Source organism: Engraulis encrasicolus, chromosome 8, assembly GCF_034702125.1.
Source record: "Engraulis encrasicolus isolate BLACKSEA-1 chromosome 8, IST_EnEncr_1.0, whole genome shotgun sequence".
NCBI lineage: Eukaryota > Metazoa > Chordata > Actinopteri > Clupeiformes > Engraulidae > Engraulis > Engraulis encrasicolus.
In genome coordinates, this window is record NC_085864.1 from 24,017,150 (window position 1) to 24,043,559 (window position 26,410).

A 26,410-nucleotide genomic window follows, 5' to 3' on the forward strand; every position below is an offset into this window, starting at 1 on the left:
ACATTTGAACACCAAGTCACATGGCGCGTGGCCTGGTACGACAATCTTCTTTCTGATTAGCTAAGCTCAAGCTCCAAAAGCTAACGACAGTTTGCTAGCTGAAGGCTACGGTGGCTGACGTTGCTACAGTCTTGCTAGTCAATTGGGTTACACATCTGCACATGATCTGGCTCTGTGCGTCCCAACTTCAGCCGATATTTATTTCCAAACAGTGTGGCGTTCAATTACGCGGATCCTAAAACTAATAAAAGTAGCACAGGCGTGTAATAACATGTGGTCATATGTGTGACTATAAATTTCCTACCCCGTTCCGCTGTCTGTAAGAGGCCGTTGTCAAGAATGACGGCAAACCGACATCACCTGAAGTGGCCGCCACTGCTTTCATTGCTGCCACTGCGCAATATCCCCTCGGCTACAATCAAATGCCAGGTAACGTTGAATTTCCACGTTGTCGAGTTCGGACGCTCATGGAAAGACTGATTAGCTTTGTCTGCCTTTGATCTGCACAGGATGCAAGACCTTGAGAAGATACTGGACAATGACTTGGAGAGGGGGGGAGACAGACACTGCATAACACTGTCCATAGGTGCCAGATCTGAGAATAGTCGCTATCACAACTGAGTACTGTTGTGGCGGGTCACATTTTTTGTCCCACACTGACTACTCCAGTTAATCAAAACGTAACCCCTATTTCATTGACACTTTTAGGCTGTTGTCATTTACTGAAAATAAATACTGGTTAGTCTAACATTCATTGCGCACTGGCCAATTATATCATTGGACCAACCCTATCATTATTATTATTATTATTATTAGTAGTAGTAGTAGTAGTAGTAGTAGTAGTAGTAGTATTATTATTATTATTATTGTTATTGTTGTTTTTGTTATTATTTATCAACAAATTTAACAGCAAATGGGCTATATCATGGCACACTTGATGTTATGAAGCTGATTGTGATAATGATGGAGATTCAACTTCGGAATGCATTCTGAATACTAATTTGATGGGGAGAAAAATAGTTGTGCCTGTAGTTGTGTGCATGTGTAAGATTTTCTGACAAGTAAATTCATTTAAAAGACATTACCACAGATCTTGTCTGGTCTTGACCGAGAAAGCATGCTTCCTTAGCCAGAACAGTTTACCATAGTATGGATCTTCAGACACTTTTGTGAGCATCCTTTTTCATTTTTTTCCAGGTGAGTACTCCCTCTGGTGGAGCTGTGCAGGGTAGCTACGACCTACCCCACAGAGAGCATCACAGGCAACCCCACCGCCACAGGACAAGGTCACCTACAGTATGCTCAGACACAATGGTACGATGCTCTTGGAATATGGCACATGTTTATGCTATGCTTTGAAGATATGAAAATAACTAATAAAAGAAAGCAAAAATAATAGAAAGCAAAATCAGAAATGCTTCTGGCATCTAAAGACCTAAATCGACCTATATATCCCTTGTATGCATGCCCTTACAGTCTTCACAAAAACAAAAGAAGAATTAGATATAATCCAAAATGAAACAAAATGGCAATGATGAATAATATGAATGCTTCACAAAACGGAATAATTTACATAGACATTGCTCAGATATGATTTATTGTTGCGTTATTTAGGAATGTGTACAGAGGTTGTAGCCAAGTATTTTAACTGCAGGAGAGGTTGATTTACATGGTACATCCAACTTTTAGGCATTTGATAGAAAAAAGTAACACTCAAACCTGTGTAAATGATGCACCGCGGCAGAAGATAACTGCCCCTGACAACGACCTTATGCTTGGTAAAAATGCTGCGCAACTTTATCAAACAAATCACATGGCGTGAGCTCTTCAGTGTATGGATATTGCTTTCTCTATTTCAGTAATATACTCAGCACAGTACACGCCTAGAATGTGATTCTGGGAGAGGATAAATTGCGGTGCAATGTGCAAGACAGATAATGTGACTGTAATAAATGGCAGTGCAGAAAACAATGCAACAGAATAGAAAAGTGGGAAGGGATGCACCAGTTTGCACCCAACTCAGCAGTTTAGTGAAGTAGTGGCAGTGGCTCTTGCTGCTGCTGTGCATATGCCAGATTGGGAAGAGTTCAAAAACAATATGTGCAGGCTGAGGGCCATCTTTTGCACCCCTCACCAGGACTGGACTGGCCATCTGGCACAGCGGGCATTTCCCGGTACCCTGCACCCTCTTGGGCCCCTATTTTCAGAAATGTAGAAATAAAACCATCTCTGACAATAGGGGCCCACGAGGGTGTGGGCCCCACAGGTAAGTCATTTCTGTGCCGTTAACTAAGCCAAAAGTGCCCGGCCCCTATATCCCCCCAGCCCTGGTACCCCTCACCTACTGGGCCTTGCAGTGTTCAGGTCCAGGAGGGTGGGCAGGGGGAAAAGGCTCTCTCCTGCTGAAAGCAGACTACTGTAATGGAGACAGTTATTAGGCAGGATGTTCACTATCTGTAACCAGAAAAGACAGTGGGGGTTGTGAAGATACACAGGTCAGTTGTCCTGGGCCCAGGGAGAGAGGAGGCCCAGAATTGGGACTTCATTACATTGGATGGGTGGCCCTGTCAGATTTTGTCCTGGTCCCAGGGTAAAGCTGTCAGCGGTCCTGTCGATAACACAGTTGACATTTTCCATTGCCCTTTTTTCACTGCGTGTTTTTTTATTAAAATCTAATTGGAGTGTGTTGACTTACAGTAATTAAACACAGTTGGGAAAGGCACACGCCTGTCTTTATACAGTAAGGTGCAGGGCCGGAGCTATAGGGAGGGATAGCAGGGCATTTGCCCCTGGGCCCAGGGCACTCTTGCACTCTTGGATTGGTGGTGGGGGCCCAATTGTGATCTTGTCAGGTCATATATGGGGCCCGACAAGTGTTTCGCCCTAGGGCCCTGTGTAAAATTGTTCCGCCACTGGTAAGGTGCATGTTATGCTGTGGGAACCATACTCACCATGACAGAGGAAGTCTCTGCTTAGCTGGAAGATGAGATTGTATCATGGCTGCACGCTCTCTTAATAATTCTGTGGCATTTGAGGCTTCCCAGAAGCACAGTAACCTTCCATAATTCTTGAAATGGATGAGGTCTGGAACGACCAGTACAGGACCCCTTCTAGCGCTGGGTGCCTGGCTGAGCCAAGTTAAGCAAATGTGGGGGGAGACAATTGACTGGGTCCAGGGAAGCTCACAAGGGAGGGGGCAAAGGGGTCAGTTGTCCCAGGCCTACATTGCATGTATTGGGTGAGGGGGCCCTTTCAGATGACTTTGTCCCGGGCCCAGCCAAAGCTGTCAGCGGCCCTGACTGGGCCTTTTAAGAGGAGAGAGGTGACCAGGACGTCTAGTTACTCTGGCTGGATGACCTCCAAAGATCATTTACCGAGATGGGGGGGGGGGGAGAGGGAAACGTTCAGAAGGAGGACAGCCATTACTGCAACACTACCCCTGTTCTGTACCCCTGTTTAGCTAGCCTAACTTTTTGTGGGAAAACTGTCCAAATAAGAAACCGGGCCGAGACACAATAAAAGTCTGGTCGGAGTCAGCAAAAAATTCACCACGGTGACCCAGAGTTATTTAGGACACAATACCAAACAACACTGTTGCCTGTCTCATGTTGCTAGGATACACTGTAACTACTTGGCATAACTTCTGCATATAATGTCTGGAGTACTGTTGTGAATATTACCTTTATCCACCAGTATCCAAACAGTTTTGTTGCCCCAAAGGAGCCTGATAAGAGTTTTCTTAAATACTGTCCAAATAAGAAGCCGACCCTGAGACTCTTCTTGGAGTCAGCCAAATAACACACAACAGTACTCAGACTTCGGACATGTATGTAACTGTGTGGCATGTATTTTACATCATGTCTGTGGTGAATATTACCTGCACCAGGAGCAATTCAATGTCGACTTAATGACATAACGATGGTCACGCGATGCTCCAGGGTTATCAGATTATTTTATGGTGTCAGGGACGGGGAAAGGACAGAGGCCAGGCTAAAGTAAAGTGCACTGTGTCAGAGGTCAAAATCATAGAGAGTCCACAGGTTCTCTGAAAAAGGGTTCTTTTACAGTATGCATATGGGGTTGCAGATAATCCTACTCAGTTTTTCGGTTTTCTGAAAAAAAGCTTGACAAACTTGACACACTACGTATGTCATAACAGCATGACAATGACATGAAGACATGATCATTACTCTTTTGGTGACAATAAGGTTAGGCCTATTACAGAGGCTCTGTCTGAAAGGGTTAAGATTCACCTTCAAACAGGACAATGACTTAACAATGTAACCCACAGCCAATAGAGGTAGCTCTGTGAGGAGAAAAAAAATGGCAAAGGTGTTGTCACTTGGAAGGGGGTGCCCAGGCTAAATACATGAGGAAAGGGACTCTTCTTAAAAATATATATTGATGTTTTTATGGGCCTTTTGCCTTTATTAAGATTGGACAGGTCAGAGAAAGACAAGGAAGTAGTGATGGGGGGAGAGAAGAAGGGGCAAGGAATGGACAATTACCCAGGGTGGCCTCAATCCTGGGTCCCCAATGTTGCCCATTTAAGGTACATGTATTAGCGTGCTGCGCCATAACACCCCTGAATGAAGGGACTCTTTATGTCCTTGAGTACGCACTTGAGTCAGAACCTGATCTCAATGAAACATCTTTGTGCTGAAAATTGCTGTACTGCGTCCACAGACCTTATCTGCAAATCCTCCCAATTGTGTGTGCAAAACTTGTTACATCATACCAAAACAAACTCACTGCTGTAATGTCGGTATGGCTGCCAATGCAAAGTTTACAAAGCTTTTGTTTCCCCCAAATGGGCCTGATTACAGAAAGGCAATAAATTGTGAATCAGTAGCTTGTGTCTGTTTGCAATGAATTAGGATTAAGGCTTTTCTCCCTTAATTCATCTTTTTTCCTGTACACTGTTGTGCTTTTTTTGACATGAGTCAATGAAATAACCTTTATCCCGTTCTATTTATTTATGTGAACCACTGGGGCTGCACTGCATGTTCTGTATTAAAATTTCATTTGGATTTCCATGGCTATGCTGCGGTAATATCACTGCGGCTTTGTTAAAACAGCAACATATTTTGTTATTTATTTGGAAAATATAAATTAACTTCTACCGTAGAGGGTATTCTTTTATGTGGAATGCATCCAAAAGAATATAATAACTGACCTCCCTCGATAACACTTTATTTTACTTTTTGTGAATCCTTGTAGAAGTATGTAATTTTATGTAGTCTGCACACAACTAACCTTAACTCTGTAGTGCAAGTACTTTGTATGTGATGTTATATGTGGCGTTACATACTTTGTTCAACCGCAGGCCCACCTAATCAATGCCACAGGCATAGTAAAATTAAGTACGACCCCATGTTTAACAAACTGAAGGCCTACCATCAACCTTTTCTTCAACTTCCACATTCCTCTAAATCCTCTCCTTCATTTGAACTGGCCCTGTTGGGCTACTCCCATCTCTTGTAGTGCACACAAGGATGTGTTTTATACAGAACTGCAGGACTCCCATCATTAGTTGTGCTTTTCAGACTCTGCCACAGATGATGAGATGGTTACCTGGCAACCAAGACGTTTCCATGGAGACAATGTCCCTACTGTTGTGTTGGTAATATGAAAGTCAACTTAGCCTGCCCGACCGCGCTCCCAAACACTTCCAGTGACAAGAGACAAAGGCCCAGTTGCAAGTGCATGTCAGAATATGTTTAATATTATCAATGTGATCATTAGTAAATCTGCAACCATACATTTACTGAAGTGTACAGAATATGCCAGAGTAGACCTTATTTTCTAGGCCTACTTCTGGTGGAATTACTTGCTGATCCCTCTGATATTCCTCCAGCAGGGATTGTAGTAGGCATAAACCTCTATTATAGCATCTATTTTATGGATTATTCCCACTGAAAAAAGGTATTTATACTATACAGCTCCACCCCACATTTATGTGTATGTCTTTGTAGGGAGTTAATGATGGTCATAATACTACACTTAATATTCACAAACCTATTCCTAATGACATTCTCTTAATATGATATATGAGCTGCAAAACTCTTCTAGGATTTGTGTTGGCTTGTTTTGTTTTGAATTGGAAGGACATGCAAAAAGATAGCAGCATATGGTATGTTTCAAACACATGCCAGTGCACAAAAACACCAGCAGGTGGCAGCATCCTAAAGTTTGTCATGCCTCAGTCTGACGCTGAAGTGCAACCGATACAGCTACAACAAAGTTATGCCTACATGAAAGTGATTTTCAAAGTCTGGCTCAATTTTATCACAGAGGAAACGTAATTGCTGGTTTATTTCAACTGCATAATAATAAATAAATAAATAAATTGCAGCCTGCAAAGATGAAAAAAAGCAGACGTTCTCCATCCCTGAGATTGAAGCCGGAATACAACAACTTGTCGGCTTGTGAAATATAGTGCAGATAAGCGCATCCAACGAGTGCAGAGATTGTCTTCATACGTTGGCTGAAAAACAGGATTCTCATGAACAAAGTCACAGCAATGTGCTATGCTTTTGAATCTCTGGAACAAAAACACATCACACCAAGCAATCTGGATTTCATTATGTTCCTTTGTCTCTCTCTGTCTCTCTCTCTGTTTCTTTCTTTCTTTCTCTCTCTCTCTCTCTCTCTCTCTCTCTCTCTCTCTCTCTCTCTCTCTCTCTCTCTCTCTCTCTCTCTATCTCTCTCTCTGTATGTGTGTATGAATGTGTGTGTGTGTGTGTGAGAGAGAGAGAGAGAGAGAGAGAGAGAGAGAGAGAGAGAGAGAGAGAGACTGTGTGATGTGTGCTCTCCCTTCACCATTTCACTATATGCTTTTTTGCTCAACTCCTTTCTCTTATTTATGTTACTGCACTGCAATGATTTGGCAGACTCCTAAATGTTGTTTGTGGATAACAGTTTGTGTCTGACTGTGACCATGTTAAAAAGAAATCAAGTTGGCAGCATCATCTAAAAAGTGTTCTCATCATGCATGTGCATGAGTGTGTGTTTTCGTGCGATCATGTTTCTAAAGTAGTATGTTTGTTATATGCTACAAACAGTTGATATATTATGAATCCAATGTTAATTTAATGTACTGCCGAAATGTAGGGAGTGCTCTCCAGAGAGCCTGGCAGCAGTAGTGGCCTCCCTCATCTACTGTAGCCATCAGACATACTTCAGGAAGGGCAGAGCAAGTATGGAACTAACTCAACCACTGCCACGTTTGACCATAACCAAGCCACAAACACATACAGTACAAACACACAAACGCACGCACCCACGCGCACACACACGCACACACATGCAAGCGCCCACATACAAACATGCACACACACGCACACACATGCACGCGCCCACATACAAACACGCGCGCACACACACACACACACACACACACACACACACACACACACACACACACACACACACACACACACACACACACACACACACACACACACACACACACACACACACACACACACACACACACACACACACAGAGAGAGAGAGAGAGAGAGAGAGAGAGAGAGAGAGAGAGAGAGTACTCACCATTGAAACAGACAGATACTGTTTACCATTGTGTGTGTTTAGCGTCTTCTTCTCCATACCGCACTTCTCTTTGTATGAACCCACCCTCCTCCTCCCACCCTCTGCTCTGCCCCCCACGTTTCTCTGCATCTCCCCTTAACTTCCAAAATGCTCTCTCTCTCTCTCTCTCCTTCTCCCTCTCCCTCTCTGTCTGTAATTGATCCCAGCCTGGCCATTTAAGTTGCCAGAAGCGATTCATATCGTTTTTATCTCTCAGACATGGCCTCTACTGCTTCCAGATGCCGAGCCGCACCAGGGTTCAAGTTTGTTTTTCAAAAAACTGTAATGCTATAATGTCTTTGCCTTCAAGAAAAAGCCATGAGGCCCGAATTCAAGAATGAAGGCCACAAAGAGAGAGCGAGGGCGATTCTGGTTTGGTTTCTGGTCGGACTGGAGCAGAGCACAGGAGGAGCTAAGATTGTCGGCCTGAATGAGCTCTGCGGAAAGAGTCGAGATTTGTTTACTGTGTTCGGTGTTTTTTGGCTGTGTGCGCTGCAGCGCGCCTGCTCTGCTTGTCAGTGGATTCCTGAAAATCATTGTGATTGCAACTTCTGTTGTTTGTTTTGTTTACGCTCGTAAGTGTTGGGGAAACATTATTCTTGCAAATGTTTTAAATAGTGTCAGGATTGGACTGCAGGATGTTGGCCCGTTGTTGCACGGCGGTTGCACAGTGTGCTGATATACTACACAGTTCAGCGCAGGCCTTTTGATGTGCATCTTAACAAGCCCCTTTTAAAAACAAAAGAAATCTGCAAAGCATTGAGAAGGATTTCATTCACAAATTTTCTCTCCTGGTTAGAACATTACTGAACTCTCTGCAACACAATTGAGTAGAGCAGTTAAAAAGTCTTAGAGTGATTTTGGTGGTCTGGGTGGTTTTGGACACACGCCACCCAGTCAAACCCATGCATGAGGGAAACAGTGATGTAGAAGTGAGACGCATCATTGGGTGTTGGTTATGTTGCATTATTTCCATGATTATATATCTGTATGTCATTTTCAGTGCTGCCCTACTTTTGATATTATTTTTAGTACACAATCTGCCCTCACCCAGTTTAGGGAAGAAACAAGTACAAACTGGCCGAAGGAGATGGGGTAGCACTTAATTTTACAGTGTATGTTGTAGAGAAAATACCAACAACCCAACATGTTATATCTGGGTAAATGTATAATGTAATGTGTTAAATCTTTGTTTTATAATTTCATAGGCAATACAACTTGCCTGGTGTTAACCTCAAAATGTCCCCATTGGGGACAACACAGTTTCTAACTAACTAGTAAAAGTACATGTTACATGCTGTTACAGCACATAGGTTCAGTACTTGGTTAAACTGTACCCAATGAATGTGTCAGGGACAGTACAACAAAGGCTAACTGAAGATGTTTATATGTCTGTTCAGCTAGTGAAGGTGGTGTTTGTCTCCTCTTTTACAGTCCTGCGCCAGAGACATCATCACTGAACAGCTGGCTGATGAGAGAGACGGCCATACCATGGTGATCTTTTTGAAGCCGGCCGAAGATTGCTAGCAGATTCTCGATTAAGGCCTAATGGCTCGTTCATTATCCCCACGACAGTGATTATCTATGGAATCAGGGGAGCCCAGAATGGCCAGATTGTTGGTCTTAATTTCACATAATGGTCATGAGACCAACAACAAAAAAACCCATGTCACTTCAGAAGAAGAGAGGGAAATGACTGTAAAAAAGGTTAGATAAGGATGCGACAAAATGAGTTACGGAAAATCAAGGAGGGAAAAAAACATGTATTCCTCCCTTGTCCTTTTACCACCAAAACATTTTAACCAAATAAGGAAGCCACAAAAGTCACTTCCCACTGATTGTGCAGCAGACATTTGATGTGATTTCCCGGCTCGTAGGTAATTTTCTACACTGGATACCACCGGGACAGAAATAACGCTATCTGCCCTGCTGTGTTTGGTGATGGAAGTAATTTATTCCTAAGATCACAGTTTCTTTTTTTAAGCTACTGAGGTTGCCCTCTCTCTCACACCCACGACTAACTGTGAAAAACATCAAGGCATGAGGAGACTACCTCATCTATGGCCATTACATTTCAAAACACTCATCTAACGCTTTTGTTCAAAGCAGCCGACACAGTAAACAAAATACAGTGTTAATTCAACACTATTAGAGTACTCTGGGACCATATACACTCTAGACTAGAGGGTGTTAAATCAACTCTCTAAGTGTTGAATGTTGAATAGTCAGGTAGAGGGTATTGGGTTACAATCCCTGGAACAATATGGAGTTAGGTGCCTTGCTCAAGGGCATTATTAGCCATATGGACAATATAGGATTCGAACCTGCAGCCCTCTGATTTTCAGACCAATCCCCTGATCATTAGGTCATAGCTGCCCACCCATTGGCAATAGAACACACCCTCTTCCATCTGATTCATTCTTCTATCCGCGTACTCATGAGCAAGGCAGTGTGAGCAGGCAGGTCCTTTAGAAACTAGGCTAGGACAGGAGGTGGGAAGACATGCTTTCTTGGCTTTAGGTCGAAGTGGTGGGCGTTTCGCTTTGGTTTATCCCACCGGCTGTTGGGAGTAGACTGTAGTTCTGTATAGGGGTGTATATCACAGCCTTCATGATATGATTCAATATCGATTTCTTAAGGCAGCAATTCGATTATTTTCGATAATTAACCTCTTAAGACAAGGCATTATAAATTAGCTGTGACCAGAATGGCAATGACCAAGTTGTAATGTATTACTAAAGGCCCCATGCATTGTCAAAGTAGTATAGTACTATAGTAGTTAACTTTCAATGTCTATTACAGCGTGCCACAGGAGGGGCTACGAATGCCCCACAATACAATACGATTCAATTCGATTCATTTTTTCCCCAATTGCCTCTCCACTTCTATTAAGTTGCACAATTTCCAGCTAAGGTACTGAGCAGGGGGCAACGATTTGATTATTTTTGATACTTAAGAATGTCCCACGAGGCCCTACCGTGGCTTAATGGTAGGACACTCGTCTATTAGGCAGCCGACCGCTGTTCGATTTCGGCTCGGGTCCTTTGCTGGCCCTTCGCCGTCTCTCTCTCTCCCGGACATTTGCTGTCACTCTCACATGCTGTCCTGTCAATAATAAAGTCTAAAAGACCAAAAGAATATCTTTAAAAAAAGAATGCCCCACGAAACGATTCGATTCGATCAGCGGCCGTAGGGTAGGATCGATGCATCGATACATATGAATTATTATTTTACATCCCTAGTGCAGTAGAACCTGGCCAAGCCAAGCCAAGCCAGCCAGTCACACTCTGACGGACAGCGCAGCCGTCAGTGCACAGCACATAAACACTCCGTGCTACATTAGATCCTAAAGTCCTTCCACATGTTGTTTGCAGAAGGCCTCAGTGGTGCTTAAAGCCCAATCCCCATCTGGCTCTTTCTAGGTTAGCTTGTCTGGGAGTTCAGTTCACACACACACACACACACACACACACACACACACACACACACACACACACACACACACACACACACACACACACACACACACACACACACACACACACACACACACACACACACACACACACACACCACATTCCCTGACATGAACCTGAGATGCTCACCACATTAGCAATAGCTACAGTATACTCGACAAAGTTCAATGTGTTCACACCGTCTTCTGTTGTACTGATGGCTAAGATATGGTTAATTCACGGTATGTTCATTTTCACATATCATTAGCAACAGCTAGAGCTATAGACCACAAAGCTTAATGTGTTGACACTGTCTACTATTCTTCCACTTCATGGTTCACATAAGGTTAATTTTGTCATCATAGGCAACAGCTGATAGGACAACGCTGGCTTTCTGTGTTATTTATTGATGGTTGACAATGGCATAGTTGATTCATGGACTGTCCATGTTCACACATGATTAATTATGTAGAGTAGAGAGAGTAGAGTAGAGTGCCATTGTATCCCAGGGGGAGATTAAGGTATTAATGGTAAAAAAAATACAACAAAAATCCCTACAGGTTGATATGAGTACTTGGCAAGGTAGCAGATACACAAACCATGTGTTGAGTTACACTCTGTGTCCTGTTAACAGTCTCTGCCCCAGCTCCTCCAAAGCTCCTCTGCTTCTTCAAGGGTCACAGGAGAAGCATGATACCTGAACTGTGTTACTACCTACAGCCAACTGCAGCACATCTGTGTGTGTGTGTAGGTGCGCGTGTGTGCATGTGTGTGTGCGTGCGTGTGTGCATGTGTGTGTGCGCATGTGTGTGTGTGTGTGCGCGTGCGTGTGCATGTGTGGTGTGCGTGCGTGTGTGCATGTGTGTGTGCGCATGTGTGTGTGTGTGCGCGTGCGTGTGCATGTGTGTGCGTGTGTGCATGTGTGTGTGCGTGCGTGCGTGCGTGCGTGCGTGCGTGCGTGCGTGTGTGTGTGTGTGTGTGTGTGTGTGTGTGTGTGTGTGTGTGTGTGTGTGTGTGTGTGTGTGTGTGTGTGTGTGCGTGTGTGTGTGTGTGTGTATGCGTGTGTGTGAGTGAGTGAGTGCGTGTGTGTCTGTGTCTGTGTATGTGTCTGTGTGTATGCGTGTGTGTGTGCGTCGGCGTGTTTGATGAAGAGAGGCCTATAAGTGTTTCAGGGCCAGGGGCACTGGGTATGTAACTGCATGTATAATCCAGCCTACAGTTCCATTTGCAGAGAGCAGAGAGTATCTGCCTTCAGTTCCATTTGCAGAGAGCAGAGAGTATCTGCCTTAAGGGTTTTATCTTTTTTTGCATCAGAGGCAGACATTTATCGTATTCTCTACTCTACCCCACTCACATCTATTGATCTCCCAAGGCCAACTCCAAACATCTGTTCTGTTCCAGGGGATCTGGAGTGATGACTGGATTGGTCATGAGGCATGCAGGGCATTTGCCTGGTGGACTGTTGATGATTTTGGCCTGGTCCTCCCCTCAGTGCAGTAGTATCAGTCCTCAAACCTCTACAGCTGACCTCTCAGAGTCAGATTTCAATATTAATTTTGGCTGTTGAGGTCAAAATAGCTTGTACTGTATTAGATTATGAAAAATTGTTGTCACAGGCTTCATTGTGTCTCTCAATGCCTGGTGGACCGGACAGGTCTTGACTGAAAATGCCGGGCCTGCCTTATCACTCCAGCCCAGCCCTGTCTGGAGTGATGGCATGGCAGGAGTTCTGAGGAAGTCAATGTGGACCCAAATCCCCAAGGGGCCATGGAGGGAGCTGTGGGATGAATGGAACGTGTGGAATTAAAAACAGGAACACGTACAGTATACATATATACTGTAGGGCTGTGATGATATTGAATCGAATCGTGGTGCAGTATCGTGACGTGTCCTTTCAAAGTTCTGTTACCTTTTAGTCCAAAAAACAACTACATGATATAATGTGATAGTGCTTCCGAGCTTCAAATCATCATCCTTATTATTTTGAAACTTTACTCTTAGCCTTTTGCAACCTATTCTTCGTATAAACCATCATAGTTTTTATTTATATTTTTATTGTATAATGTTGACAAAGGTGAAAAAAGAAAATGAATGAAGTTAATATCGCAATAATACATGTATCGCAATGCATCGTCATAGTAGCATGTGTATCGTAATGAGCATCAAATCGTGAATCCCTTGCCAATACCCACCCCTAGTATACACTATGGTATGATACATACAGTACACTGCTTTAATACAATATGTTGTTCTCCTTGATGTACGTACAGTAGCAAGATCCAATGGTAGACTACAGTGTCAGATTTTTTTCTGTTTTTCATTTCACCCTGTCTCTTATATAGCCAGATGCTATGCTTGGTTTTCATCGATCTTAATATCTAACAGCCCTGTTCTTTAATTCCCGACGTGAATTATCGGTGCAGTATCAGTGACTTATCGAATACGTGCAGTATTGTTGTGCATGGTCATTCATTAACTTGGGCCTACGGAGGCTCGTGAATGTTCTTGGCATTCGATATTATATGTTATGTTGGTCTCTAGTTTATACACCTGTCATTTTCATTTGGTGCTAATGAGAAACAATGCCATGCAACTTCGCCTCCTGCTTCTCATTCACCGTCTCCATGTGCACATACAGCACTGTAAATCCATACAATGATGATGCAGGAAAGTTGATATGCGAAGACAAAGGGTTAAGTTGTCCAAGGCCCAAGGGAGAGGAAGGGACGGCCGGTGGGGGGGGGGGGGGTGGTGGATCAGAATTGGGTCCTCATTATATATCAGTGGTTACCTTACTCCGGCCATCTGGTATTTGAAATGGAACACGTAGTTGGTGAACGCAGCCGGACGGCGCAAGTCAGCTTATATCAGTGGGCCTTTCAGATGACTTTGTCTTGGGCCCGGACAAAGCTATGAACGGCCCTGGATGCATACCCCCTGAAATGTGGGCTACACCAGGACTTCTTGGGTATACTATAATGGTGGATGAGTTAGATACACATGGCAGGTCTATCCACCCCGCCCTCCACCATGTTATGGGGGGGGGCTTCTCTTCTCCTCTCTCTTCTTCTCTTATGTCTTGCCAGAGCTCATGCAGAGAGAGAGAGAGAGAAAGAGAGAGAGAGAAAGATGGAGAGAGAGAAAGAGAGAGGGAGAGACAGAGAAAGACAGAGAGAAAGAGAAAGAGGAGGGCTCAAGCTGTGTGCCCTGCTGCGTCCATGCCAAAAGGGCACTGCACCTGAAAGCTTTTAAAGCCACTCACAACATCCAGATAAGACGCACATACCGGACTAATACGGCCTTCCCTTTAACATTCCCAGTCCTTATAATCCTATCTCCCCACCACGCCATACCCCATCTCACCCCGCCTCACAACACAACCCCCCACAAACACATCCCAGTCACAAAACACTTTGTTTTTCAACGACTCACATTTTCCAGTCCTTCCTTTATTCCTTCAACACACTACACCGCTCCACTCAACAAACTCTCTCCTCTCTCCTCTCTCTCCTCTCCTGCTGAAACAGATGTGTCTGGCCTTTGAACGCGGTAGTGAGCGCGCCGTGTCAGCCTGCTTTAATAAAAGGGCTACGTTTCACCACAAAGGAATTCGGTCAGCGTGTCTAGCCAGGTCTTACAATAGGTTTCTCGATACAGATAATTATTTGCGTAATTATTATCGCAGAGTCAAATCACTTACACTTACGGTGACATGTGTAGGCAGCGAAACAATAGGCTCTGAGGGCCTGTGGGTTTGTGGGTAGAGTTTAACGCTAGGCACCGACTTGTTTTCTGAGCGTCACTGTTGCTCTTTTCAATTGTGCAATTGTCTTCCAATTGTGTTCTTATATTACTTAGGTTGCCATGGCGATTCTGTGTCAAAAGTGTAGTTATGAGAACAGGATCCAGGAAAGTTGGATGATAAATAATTGAATGAGAAGGGACGGCCTTCCTGGACTTCTTCCTTGTGGTTACACAACCCCTCCATTTGAGAGCCATAAAATCTCCCAACAATGGCCATCGATGATAATGCAATTTCCCATGCTTTTTTTATAGTCGTGTAGATGGCAGGCCCTCCAAGGTACACTTGAGCCTCTTTTCCACCGCCAGTTTTCTGTTAGGCCTTCAGCTCGACACAGCACGACTCGGACGCCACTTTTTGCTTTACGATTGAGCTGTGTCGTGCCTATTCGAAAAGCAAAAAGTGGCGGCCGAGTTGCGCTATGTTGAGCTGTGAGCCTACCAGAAAAAACGGTAGTGGAAAAGTGGCATTGGAGTCTTGTCCTGCAATCGTGTCCATGCAAGACGCCCACAGGTCATGTTTAGACGTGGATGGAAATTCAAACAGGCCAGCTTGATCAATAATGGATTACATAGAGGTATCAGTTTGCCACTCTTCTCTGCTTCGCCCATCTACTAATTCGCTTCCAAATGACAAACTGACAAGCATAAGAGACCGAAAGGAAGGCGCAGAGAGAGAGGGAAAGCGAGAGAGCAGGAGACTTGTTTTTGTGGACTGATATAAATTCAAATTTAAACTGACAAGTCTTCAGCTTGTTTCCCGTAAGTAACTCTCTCCCTCTCTCTCTCTCTCTCTCTCTCTCTCTCTCTCTCTCTCTCTCTCTCTCTCTCTCTCTGTTTTGTATTTTGTTCGAGTTTCTGGCCTGGAAAAGCTGCTTTTGTAGAGTGATGATTTGCATGCTTTATGTTGTTCTGTGTTTGTTTTAAGGATTTCCTTGAGTTTGTGGCACCATGGGGAGGCCGCTGGACAGACATCTATACTTTTGTCTGCTGGTCTGCCTGCTTCCAGCTCAACTGGCGGGTAAGCCATTATAAGATGAGATCCTCACATGTGCTTTTTGAGACAAAACAACAAAAACAACAACAAAAATAGACACAAATATTTTGTATCCAAAATGGGTCTGCGTGTTACTGTAAGCGTCTGGCCCGTTGCTACAGTCTAGACAAATCCAAAATAGTTGCTTTATATTTAAACTGTGTTGCGTGATTGTTAATTGTGGTTATTTTTTTAAAATATGGACTTCAGGTTTTGCTGATTTGAGACCATAGTTATTAATACCCAGTAACCCGAATGAAAATGATGGCCCTGTACTGGGTGATGCAAACCCCTAACACCACTCAGGAATTACTGTACAGAGCAGATGGGTTCACTCTTTTTTTAACTTCAAAGGGAAAGATAATAGGCAAGATAAATCATTTTGGTTTGCTCTTTTAAATTAGTTAGTGTATTGAGGGCCGACGATAGGCATAGGCAGCCAAGGCGGTCACCTAGCCATAGGGCACCAAATGTCTTGGGGGCGCCTGAACGTCCCACAGAATTAGAATGTCAAGAGAAATATAGCATTGAACTTTACACGCATACTGATTATTCATGGGCACATTCGGACATAGCATCTAGTAGGTACTATACCAGCTGTACTCGATCAGATGTACGATGCTATGTTTACAAATGCCAGTCTCTAAAAGCACAAAAAAGAAAGGATTTCCTTGAGTTTGTGGCACCATGGTGGGGCCGCTGGACATACATCTATACTTTTGTCTCCTGCTGCTCTTCCTGCTTCCAGCTCAACTGGCGGGTAAGCCATTATAAGATGAGATCCTCACATGTGTTTTTTGAGGAAAAAACAACCAAAATGAAAAAAAAAAAAAATAGACGAAAATATTTTGTGTCCAAAATGGGTCTGCGTATTAAGCGTCTGGTCAGTTACTACAGTCTAGACAAATCCAAAATAGTTGGTTTATATTTGAACTGTGTTGCGTGATTGTTAATTGAGGTTATTTTTAAAATGTGGACCTCAGGTTTTGCTAATTTGAGAGCAGAGTTATTAATACCCAGTAACCCGAATGCAAATTATGGCCCTGTACTGGGTGAAGATTAAAGGTCAACCGCACTATTTTCAACATTAAGCCCCTTTTCTGAGTCTGCAATGTTTTAGAACCCCACTCACCGTTTATTTGATGTTTGTGGCTGTCTCCGTTATTTGGCAAATTTGGATTTTGTCTCAACCGGCTTTAGAATGGCCGTCTATGGGCAGGTCCAAATATGTATGTCAAACATTGCAGACAACTCAGAAAAGTGGCTTAATGTTCAAATTAGTGCAGTTGTCCTTTAACATCATCCGATTCAGGAATTACTGTACGTACAGAGCAAATGGGTTAACTCTTTTTTATAGCTTCAAAGGAAAGATAATAGACAAGATAAATCATTTTGGTTTGTTCTTGTCCCTTAATGCACACCGTATCCCCAGTGGCGCGCTGTAATAACCATTGAAAAGTTAAGTACCATAGTAGCCTTTAGTAATGCACTGCGACTTGGTCATTGCCATTCTGGTAACAGCAAACTTTATAACGCTGTGTCTCAACGGGTGAAATTAGTCAGTGTATCCTCTGTTGTCTCAGTAGGAGGTTGTAGGAGGCCAAACCATTCGCAGTTCACAGTCAGGTACAAGCTGCTCTGTTAAAGCTTTTCAAACATCAAGGGACAAAAAGAAGGAGAATGCCATTTCTTTGTGGTGGTCCGTATGTTTGTTTTTCTTATTAGAGAAAGTACGTTTTCCATTAAAGACATGAATGTGGGCACGGCTTCAAACCAGGGGTATCATGATGTGTCCCATGTGGCTCGATGCATACACAGTAAATTAGTGTTTTCAGTGCAGTGGCGGAACAATGGCACACAGGGCCCCAGGGCAAAACACGTATAGGGCCCCCCATATGGCCTGCCAAGGTGTTCTATACTAGGGTTAACTTACTACTATAGAATTAGGTAAAGAAATGAAGGACAAAACCGTAGCTACTTCAACGCGTGTTCTTTATCGTCATACTGAGCATCAGACAAGACTTCAACGTCATCCCACATTTATATGCCCATGTACAGATGTACATTACAGTATGTATGGTACGCCTCCTAGTGGCGTGGGGTAAGTAAGTAATAAAGTAAATCAATGCAAAGTCAGAACACAACATATTTCCCCTCTCTTAAGAAACATACCTGTAAAGCAAGAACAGAAGTTGTAGTACGTCTGAACACAACATATTTCCCCTCTCTTAAGAAGCATACCCATCTTCGAGAAAATTATCTTAAGTCATTAATAACCATGTCAACTGATTCATTAGCAATCCCACATCATATCAGGCAAGTATTCAAACAGCAAATGCAAGATAACATTTTTTTAACCAAACAACCTTAGCAGTATTAGTTTTAAGTAGTCACAGAATCACATCAGTTAATCAAGTAACAACAAAGTATTTTTTTTCACATAAGCAATACATTTCCAGTTTAATCTCAAGCAATCTTTTTTTTTTTTTTTCTTCTTCTTCAATTTAATCAGTCCATTTTTCTCAACTGTGAAACAGTCCATTTTTTTTCAACTGTGAAACAGTCCATTAGAGCAACACTCAGGAACAGTCCATTAAAGCAACAATCAGTCCATTGTTTACACTTTTTTTCAGTTTAATGTTCATACACCTGAAGCCAAGCAGGCTCCTTTCTCGCTCTTACCGGTCTGTCCATGACTGGTCTCTCCACGACTGGTCTCTCCACGACCCCACCACCAGCCGGTTGTTGGGGTGTCTCAGCTTTCGGGGCAGGCTCAGACACAGGTGCAGGGGAAGTCTCTGATGCTGTGTCAGTCTCCCTGTCTGAGTCCTCCTCCGGAACCAGGGAAAGGTGAGCTGCGTTCCAAGTGCGCCCGTCCTCGAGCACAAAAGCACTCGAACCAGCTTTACGCATGACGCGTGTAGGAGTGTGAAACTTTGACAGTCCTTTTTTCACATGAAAAGGTTTCCTCACCCGCACTAGACTCCCCTCCTTGATCCTCGGCACTCGTGCACCCCTTTTCTTGTCTGTGTAGGCTTTGGATGCGGCTTGTTTCGCGGCCACCCGGCTGCGAAGTTGGTCCTCCGGCAGTGTCTGGCTTTTACGCGCAGGGCCAATGTTGACTTTGGTGCGCATCGGTCGGTTGAACATGAGTTCGTAGGGTGACACGCCTGTAGTGCCATGAGGAGTCGCACGGTAAGCGAGCAGGAATTCTTGTACGAACGGCTTCCAGGGCCTTCTCAGCTGTTCGGCAGTCAGCAGTGTTTCTTTCAGAACGCGGTTCCAGCGCTCCACGGCGCCGTTCGCTTGAGGGTAGTAGAGGGATACTTTGCGGTGTTTGATGTCCCTCACGGCAAGGTACTCGGCAAACTCGTTGGATGTAAACTGCGTTCCGTTATCGCTCACCAATTCGGTAGGGTTTCCGAATCGGCCAAAGACTGCAGATAGAAAGTCGATGATTGACGCAGTGGTGATTGTAGAAGTGAAAGCGACCTCCGGCCATTTTGTGAAGTAATCCACAAGAGTGACTGCGTAGCGGCAGTCCCAGGTCGCAGACTCGAACGGCCCAACGATATCGATGCCCAGTTTCTGCCATGGGGCATCAGGCAGCGCCACCGGCTGAAGAGGAGCAACATGCGTTTTGGCGCTTTTGTCATTCAGCCGACAAGCTTCGCAGTTGCGCGTGCTGTCCTGCACACGCGCATCCATCCCGGGCCACCAGTACAAGTCCCGCAACATCTGCTTTGTGCGCACGATGCCCTGGTGTGTCTCGTGTGCTAGGCCCAGCAGCTGTTCTCTCAACGCCACTGGCACAATGCGGCGGTGAGGACCCCGGTAAATGATCATGTCCTGTACAGAAAGTTCATTTCTCTCTGAGAAGTATGGTATCAGTTCGTTTGGCAGAGATTTTTGGTTCTTCGGCCAGCCCCGGTGTATCTGTTCTCGGAGAGCTGTCAATTCGGGGCAAGCCTCGCATACATCGATGAACTGGTCTATTGAGAGCGCTTTCAGCTCTGTGTCCAACAGAGCAACGAGCTCTGGCTCTGTCACTGATTCAGTGTCCTCCTCAGCTGGCAGAGGAAGACGGGAAAAGCAGTCTGCCGGCTGATTTTGTGAGCCAGGGCGGTATTCCATGTCGTACGTGAAGCACAGCAGTCTCGCAGACCAACGGGCAATGCGCATTCCTGCACGGCCCAGGCCCTTGGTTGCAAGCAGGGTAGTCAGCGCCTGGTGGTCTGTGCGGAGCGTGAATCTCGTGCCCCACAGAAAAGATCTCCACTTTTCCACTGACCACACGCAGGCCAGTGCCTCTTTTTCCACGATGGAGTACTTGCGCTCAGCAGAGGAAAGGGTACGTGACGCACATGCCACGGTGCGTTCGGTCCCGTCCGGGTGAAGTTGGGTCAGCACCGCTCCCAAGCCGTAGTCCGATGCGTCCGGGGACTATACGTTGGCAAGCTCGGGTCGAACACGGCGAGTGCTGAACTGTTGACTATGCGGCCCTTGACCGCCTGGAAACTTTCCTGTGCTGCCTCAGTCCAACGAAAAGTGTCCTCGCGCAAGCAAGCGCGCATGGGCTCCACAAGCGAGGCGTAGTTGTAGACGAACTTTTGGTACCACGCTGTGAGCCCCAGGAATGAGCGTAGTGTAGTTGCATCCGTTGGTGCCGGAGCCTCCGTGATGGCTCTGACATGCTCGGACAGTGGCTGCAGGCCCTGGGCGGAGATGGTGTGCCCAAGGAACCGCAGGCTGGATTTGTTGAATTGGCATTTTTCGTCGTTGAGCTGTAGGCCAGCCTCTCTGATCGCAGCGAGCACCTTTTTGAGGTTACGGTCGTGTTCCTCCTTGCTTTTGCCATAGACGATGACGTCGTCTAGGAAGTACTGCACCCCCTCGAGCCCTTTCAGCAGTATTGACATCATTTTGCAGAATGCGCTTGGGGCTGAGCAGAGTCCGTAAGGCACTCGTTTGAATCTGAACAGTCCCTCATGAGTTATGAATGCAGTAAGGTCTCGGCTCTCCTCAGCCAAGAGGACTTGATGGTAGGCGTTTGCCAAATCAATGGTGGAAAACACTGTTGCCCCACTCATGTTTGAAAATATATCGTCCATGTGAGGCAAAGGGAAACTGTCCATCACAATTGCCTTGTTCGGCTCACGTAGATCCACACACAGTCTCACCGCACCGTTTTTTCGCAGCGTGACTACGATGGGGGAGACCCATGGGGAAGCGTCGATCCTCTCGATCACGTCCAGCTGCAGCAGTCGCTCGAGTTCCGCGGAGACCGCCTGTCTCACGGAAAGTGGAAGTCTCCTCAGCTTTTGCTGCTTGGGTCGGACGGCTTCGTTGCCCTCCTTCTCCTTCACTTGATGTACAAAGTTCTTGGCTAAGCCCAGTGTCATGCTCGTGCCTTGTGTGACCTCAGTCACCGGAGCAGCAGCAGGTGATTGCACGGCATTGTCCACTATTGACAGTTTAAGTGCCCTGAACAAGTCCATCCCTAAGACAGCGGTACCTGTCTGTTTCGCCACGTATAGCTTAGCTGGCGCTGTAGTAGAATCATGCTGCACTGTAGCTGATAAGCAGCCTAGCACTGGGATGTCTGACTTGGTGTAGGAGACTAGTTTAACGGCAGGTTCAGTCAGCGGCACGTCGCTAAAATGCTGCCTGTAGAAGGATTCGGTAATAATGGACACAGCAGCGCCCGTATCCACCACTAATTCAACTGGGTGGCTGTGTGACTTTGCATTTACAGTCACTGCACATGTAATTTTCTCAGCAGCATGAGGTGAATCAATCCCCAGTACAGTCACTACACTAACTTTCTTTGCAGGTTTATCAGAGGACTTACACACTTTCGCGAAATGTCCAATTTTGTTGCATTTACGGCAGGTGATTTTCAGTGCAGGGCAATCCGGAGCATTTGCGATGTGTGCTGACGATCCACATCTGAAACAGCATCGTCGATCCTGGCTGGGTGTAGCTTTAGCAGCGCCGGCGTGGTTACCCCCTTTGTTCTTGAAATGGCGGGGTTTCGCCGCCACCGCTTGCACAGGTGCACGAGGTTCTGCACCCAGCGTTCGTGCATAACCGATTGCAGATTCCACTTGGTTTGCAATTTTCAGGGTTTTCTCCAAATTCAACGTTGCATCGCTTTGCACTAAAAGTCTTTCCCTAACTTTTGAACAGCTTGCATGCTCAATTATCTGGTCACGAATCATTTCATCCATGTTACCTCCAAAACCGCATGTAGTCGCAAGCTCGCGCAGGGCTGCAACGTATTCCGCCATGGACTCGTGTGGCTTCTGGCTTCGCTGTCTGAACTTGTGACGCTCCACCACGATGTTCGTTGCAGGGTTGAAGTGTGTACCCAGCGCTGTCATCGCCGATTCGTAGGTTGTACCGGCATCTGCAAGTGTGTAAAACACACGCTGTCCTTCCGTCCCCAGGCAATGTAGCAGGAGTGCTCGTAGCCTCGTATCTGGCCACTGGTCCCCCTCCGCGTGAATAGCTAGCAGGTAGTTCTGGAACATTTTCGCCCACATCTCGAACGGAATTGTAGGTTGTCCAGCGCAGGGCAAAAATAACGCAGGTAATGGCACTGTACTCGCCATCCTCGTCGCCAATTTGTTCTATACTAGGGTTAACTTACTACTATAGAATTAGGTAAAGAAATGAAGGACAAAACCGTAGCTACTTCAACGCGTGTTCTTTATCGTCATACTGAGCATCAGACAAGACTTCAACGTCATCCCACATTTATATGCCCATGTACAGATGTACATTACAGTATGTATGGTACGCCTCCTAGTGGCGTGGGGTAAGTAAGTAATAAAGTAAATCAATGCAAAGTCAGAACACAACACAAGGTAATAAAAGGCCCCCACCATTAATACTACAAATGATGTAATAAACATCCAAATTAGATAAAACAACAAAGAAGAACATTTCAAAATGAATTGTACTGTGGGATAATGTGAGTGTCCAGGTATAAGACCATCACATAGAGCCTGAGTCACTCAGAATTAAAGATGCAGAGAGAAAAATTACCATAGTAATTACATACATTTTTTTAAATTCCCTTTGATTTATCATGATCCAATGTATATAAGACATATTTTTGTCCTTAAAATCATTGTATAGGTTCATGACATCATGAAATATATATCCGCTGTAGTCTCACTCTAGCACTCCAAGAATGACAACTATTGAAAATTGACCATATTAAGAATGCTTAATGTGTCCAGATAATGAAGGGGTTTAATATTCTCCTAAGCACCCAACCTCACTTGAAATAGACCCAGAAGACATGGGAAACTGTCCTGTACATACAGAAGTCAGCAGAAGTTGTAGAAGTGAATTCTTTTTGAAAATAATAGTCTTGCACATCCTGTGCTACAGTGAAAATGGACCATCCAACTTGTGTTAGTGCTAACTTCAAAAGTCAGCCTCCATGATGGCATGGGGGTGCAGTAGTGCATTGGTTAAGTTATTCTCACTCATCTGTATAGTTAAATAGAGTGCTGAATGATATAAATGGGTTTTAAATGAAAAGCCACTCATGCATTGTATTTTGAAGGGATATCTTCAATTACTGCCACATAGTAAGGACAAATTGCATTCTCTACTATGTTTTAATAGTTTAACTCCATCATAAGGACCAACAGGTGATAAAATGGCAGGCTTTTGGTCAAGACCTGTCACGCTGTAAGCACTACAGAAAGGAAAACATTGCAAAACATGACAAGGAATGCACCCTCCAATTTAAGCTGGTGAAATCATGTCCAAGATAGGAATTAGCAGTTTTTTTAATATAAAATCATCTCATCAGTTAATGTATTCAACTGTTAAGTGTTATATTTTGCTTTGTTTTTAGTCTTCCATGGCATTTGCTGCCTTTCATTGTCCCCGTCCCAACTCTTTTGAGACGTGTTGTTTTTACATATTCTTGAATATTCCTCAAAACAATAATTTTGGTCAGTTTTGATGGCTGATATGTTTTCTTTGTGCCATTCTCCATCTTATGTAAGAATCAGACGTTTTGAAAATGGCAGTATTTTGTTATTATTCACAATTTACCTTGTGTCCCAACTTCTATGGAGTTGGGGTTTGTAGAATACCCTGGGCCCAAGGGCAAATGCCTGCTCGCCCTCCCTATAGCTCCTCCCCTGCTTCAGTGTGATGTCAACACTTAGAGAGTTAGGATCGATCAACACTATTATCACTATCACTGTTACTCTCTTAGTGTTGAATCAACACTGCACAAATGCATTGTGTAGTCTCGTCTCCGTGGGCCAACCAGCAGGGGGTTGCCCAGTCCAATGAAAGGCACACAAGGTACTGAGGTTCCACCACAGCCTAATGAGGTGCGGTTTTAGAGTTAAACCACCTGTTGCATTTGCACAAGGGTGTGTGTGTGTGTGTGTGTGTGTGTGTGTGTGCATGCGTGCGAGCGTGCATGCATGCGTGTGTGAGTATGTGTGTGTGTGTCTCTCTCTCTCCATCTCTCTCTCTCTCTCTCTCTCTGAGCGTGTGTGTGTGCATGTGTATGCGTGCAAAGGTGTGCATGCGTGTGTGCGTGTATGTGTGCGTGCGTGCGTGCGTGCGTGTGTGCGCATGCTTGCCCCAGGCCCTCGCTGAAACCCATGAAAACCTCACAATGAAAACTTGCTGGGTCTAGACAGGTGGGTAATGTTATGTCTTCTCATTACTGTAAGCCTTTTGAGCTGTGGGCAACCTGTACTGGCTTTATAAGAGTTTATCCACTGCCACAAATCTGTTCCATGTCTGCGTGAGCTATACCCTGAGCTACAGTACCAAGCCATTTGGGCTACGCTATACGGTATGTTATTGGTAGGTCATCACGGACGAATCAACCGATCTCCACACAACACCTGTCATTTACGACACAAATCATTGAATCAGTTTCAGAAGAGCTAACTTTTATCACCCGAACAGGTGATACAACACGTAGAGAGTAGGGGTTCTCTCCAATTTGTGGACTCCCATCTTCCCTTGCACACTTGCCTGCTTGTGGCTTCATGATGAGGTCACTGCAAAACGCAAGGCCACACACAGAGGCTGAGGACAGGAGTCCGCACATTGGAAAGACCACAAGGACTAAATAGAAATGCTGTCTCTGTAAGTGTAGAATTCATACCACACATTTATTGTGCACCTTGTCACCTTGGACTCACATTGTTGGTGCTCATCTCGGCCTCACAGGTTTGCAGATCCTAGACCCGGAGGAGGTTGAGTATGTGAGGAACCAAACCACAGCGGTAGCCGGTGGCTCCGTGGAGCTGGGCTGCGGCTCCGAACCCCCCACCATCTTCATCTGGGCCTACACCAAACCGGGCTCGGACAGCAACCAGGTCCTGCTGTACGACTACGGCCACGGGCCCAAGCTCCAGCCCCTGTCCAAAGACGTCGCCGCCGACATGGGCCTGGTGTTCAACTCCTCCACCCTGCTCATCAACAACCTGCCCCTGAGCGCCAGTGGGCTGTACACCTGCCAGGCCCTGTACGAGACGGACAGCGGGGCCAAGATCACCTTCTTCTATAACCACCTGGAGGTGCTGGTGGATGGAGAAGAACCCGGTTCTGGGGTTTCAAACATCACTCTGGCCTGAGTGTTGTTTATTTACACAATGGCCACTTTTCCACTGCCGGTTTTCTTTTTTTTAGATATTTTTTTGATCTTTTTGACTTTATTTATGATAGAAAAGTGAAGGTGGTGACAGGAAGCGACTGGCGAGAGAGAGACGGGGAAGGGCTGGCAAAGGACCCGGGCAGAGAATCGAACTCGGGTCGGCCACATTGTAGAGAAGTGCCCTACCGTTAGGCCATGGTAGGGCCTCACTGCCGGTTTTCTGGTAGGCCTACAGCTCGACACAGCGTGACTCGGCTGCCACTTTTTGCTTTTCGAATAGGCACGACACAGCTCAATCGTGAAGCAAAATGTGGTGGCCGAGTCACGCTGTGTCGAGCTGTAGGCCTACCAGAAAACTGGCAGTGGAAAAGAGGCATACGTTCATATCAGCAAGCTTGTTGGTAAGAACAGTTCCACATGTATTATGCGGCATGTTGGAAAGTTTAATTGGACAACTGTCTACTATCAACATCATTTTGAGGTGGTCGATGGAGAAGATTCTCGTATGTTTTGCAAACATCACTCTAAGCATACAAATGGCCTCGATGCTCATTGTAATAACACTGGTAAGGGACGTTCCGTGGTTCAAGATGAAATGAACCACAGTGCATTTGCTGTTTCCGAGTGTCTACATCATTGGTTATATAACATATCAATAATACTAAGCTTGTTGGTAAGAACAGGTTTCACATGTAGTGTGTGCACTCTGTAAACTTAAATGTAGAACATTTTATTCCTCTATTCCTGTTAACAAAGTAGAGTATATTCGTGGGGTACAATTTAACAAGGTGTGTAACCACATCTGACATCATTTACATTGTACCTCAGGGTTAGGGTTACGGTGGGGATTAGTACTCATGCTTGGTATGT

At 45.0% G+C, this 26,410-nt stretch overlaps 2 protein-coding genes across 4 annotated transcripts in view; one reads left to right on the forward strand and one right to left on the reverse strand.

Annotated features, from left to right (window-relative positions):
- Window positions 1-388, reverse strand: part of bcl9l (bcl9 like) — a 26,279-nt gene extending 25,891 nt beyond the window's left edge. The window contains exon 1 of the mRNA XM_063205248.1: window positions 305-388. The gene's annotated coding sequence lies outside the window, so the exon portion shown is untranslated. The remainder of the gene's footprint in view (window positions 1-304) is intronic.
- Window positions 1-25,542, forward strand: part of LOC134454315 (V-set and immunoglobulin domain-containing protein 10-like 2) — a 26,142-nt gene extending 600 nt beyond the window's left edge. The window contains exons 1-3 of one of the 3 annotated variants that reach the window (XM_063205259.1): window positions 335-429; window positions 1,198-1,314; window positions 25,114-25,542. In XM_063205259.1, coding sequence (XP_063061329.1) covers window positions 1,299-1,314; window positions 25,114-25,520 — 423 coding nt within the window. In that variant the 5' untranslated portion in view covers window positions 335-429; window positions 1,198-1,298 and the 3' untranslated portion in view covers window positions 25,521-25,542. Of the gene's footprint in view, window positions 1-334; window positions 430-1,197; window positions 1,315-15,744; window positions 15,874-25,113 lie in introns of those variants that run through there. The other 2 variants (XM_063205260.1, XM_063205257.1) reach the window with 2 other exon arrangements.
- Window positions 25,543-26,410: the final 868 nt, after the last annotated feature.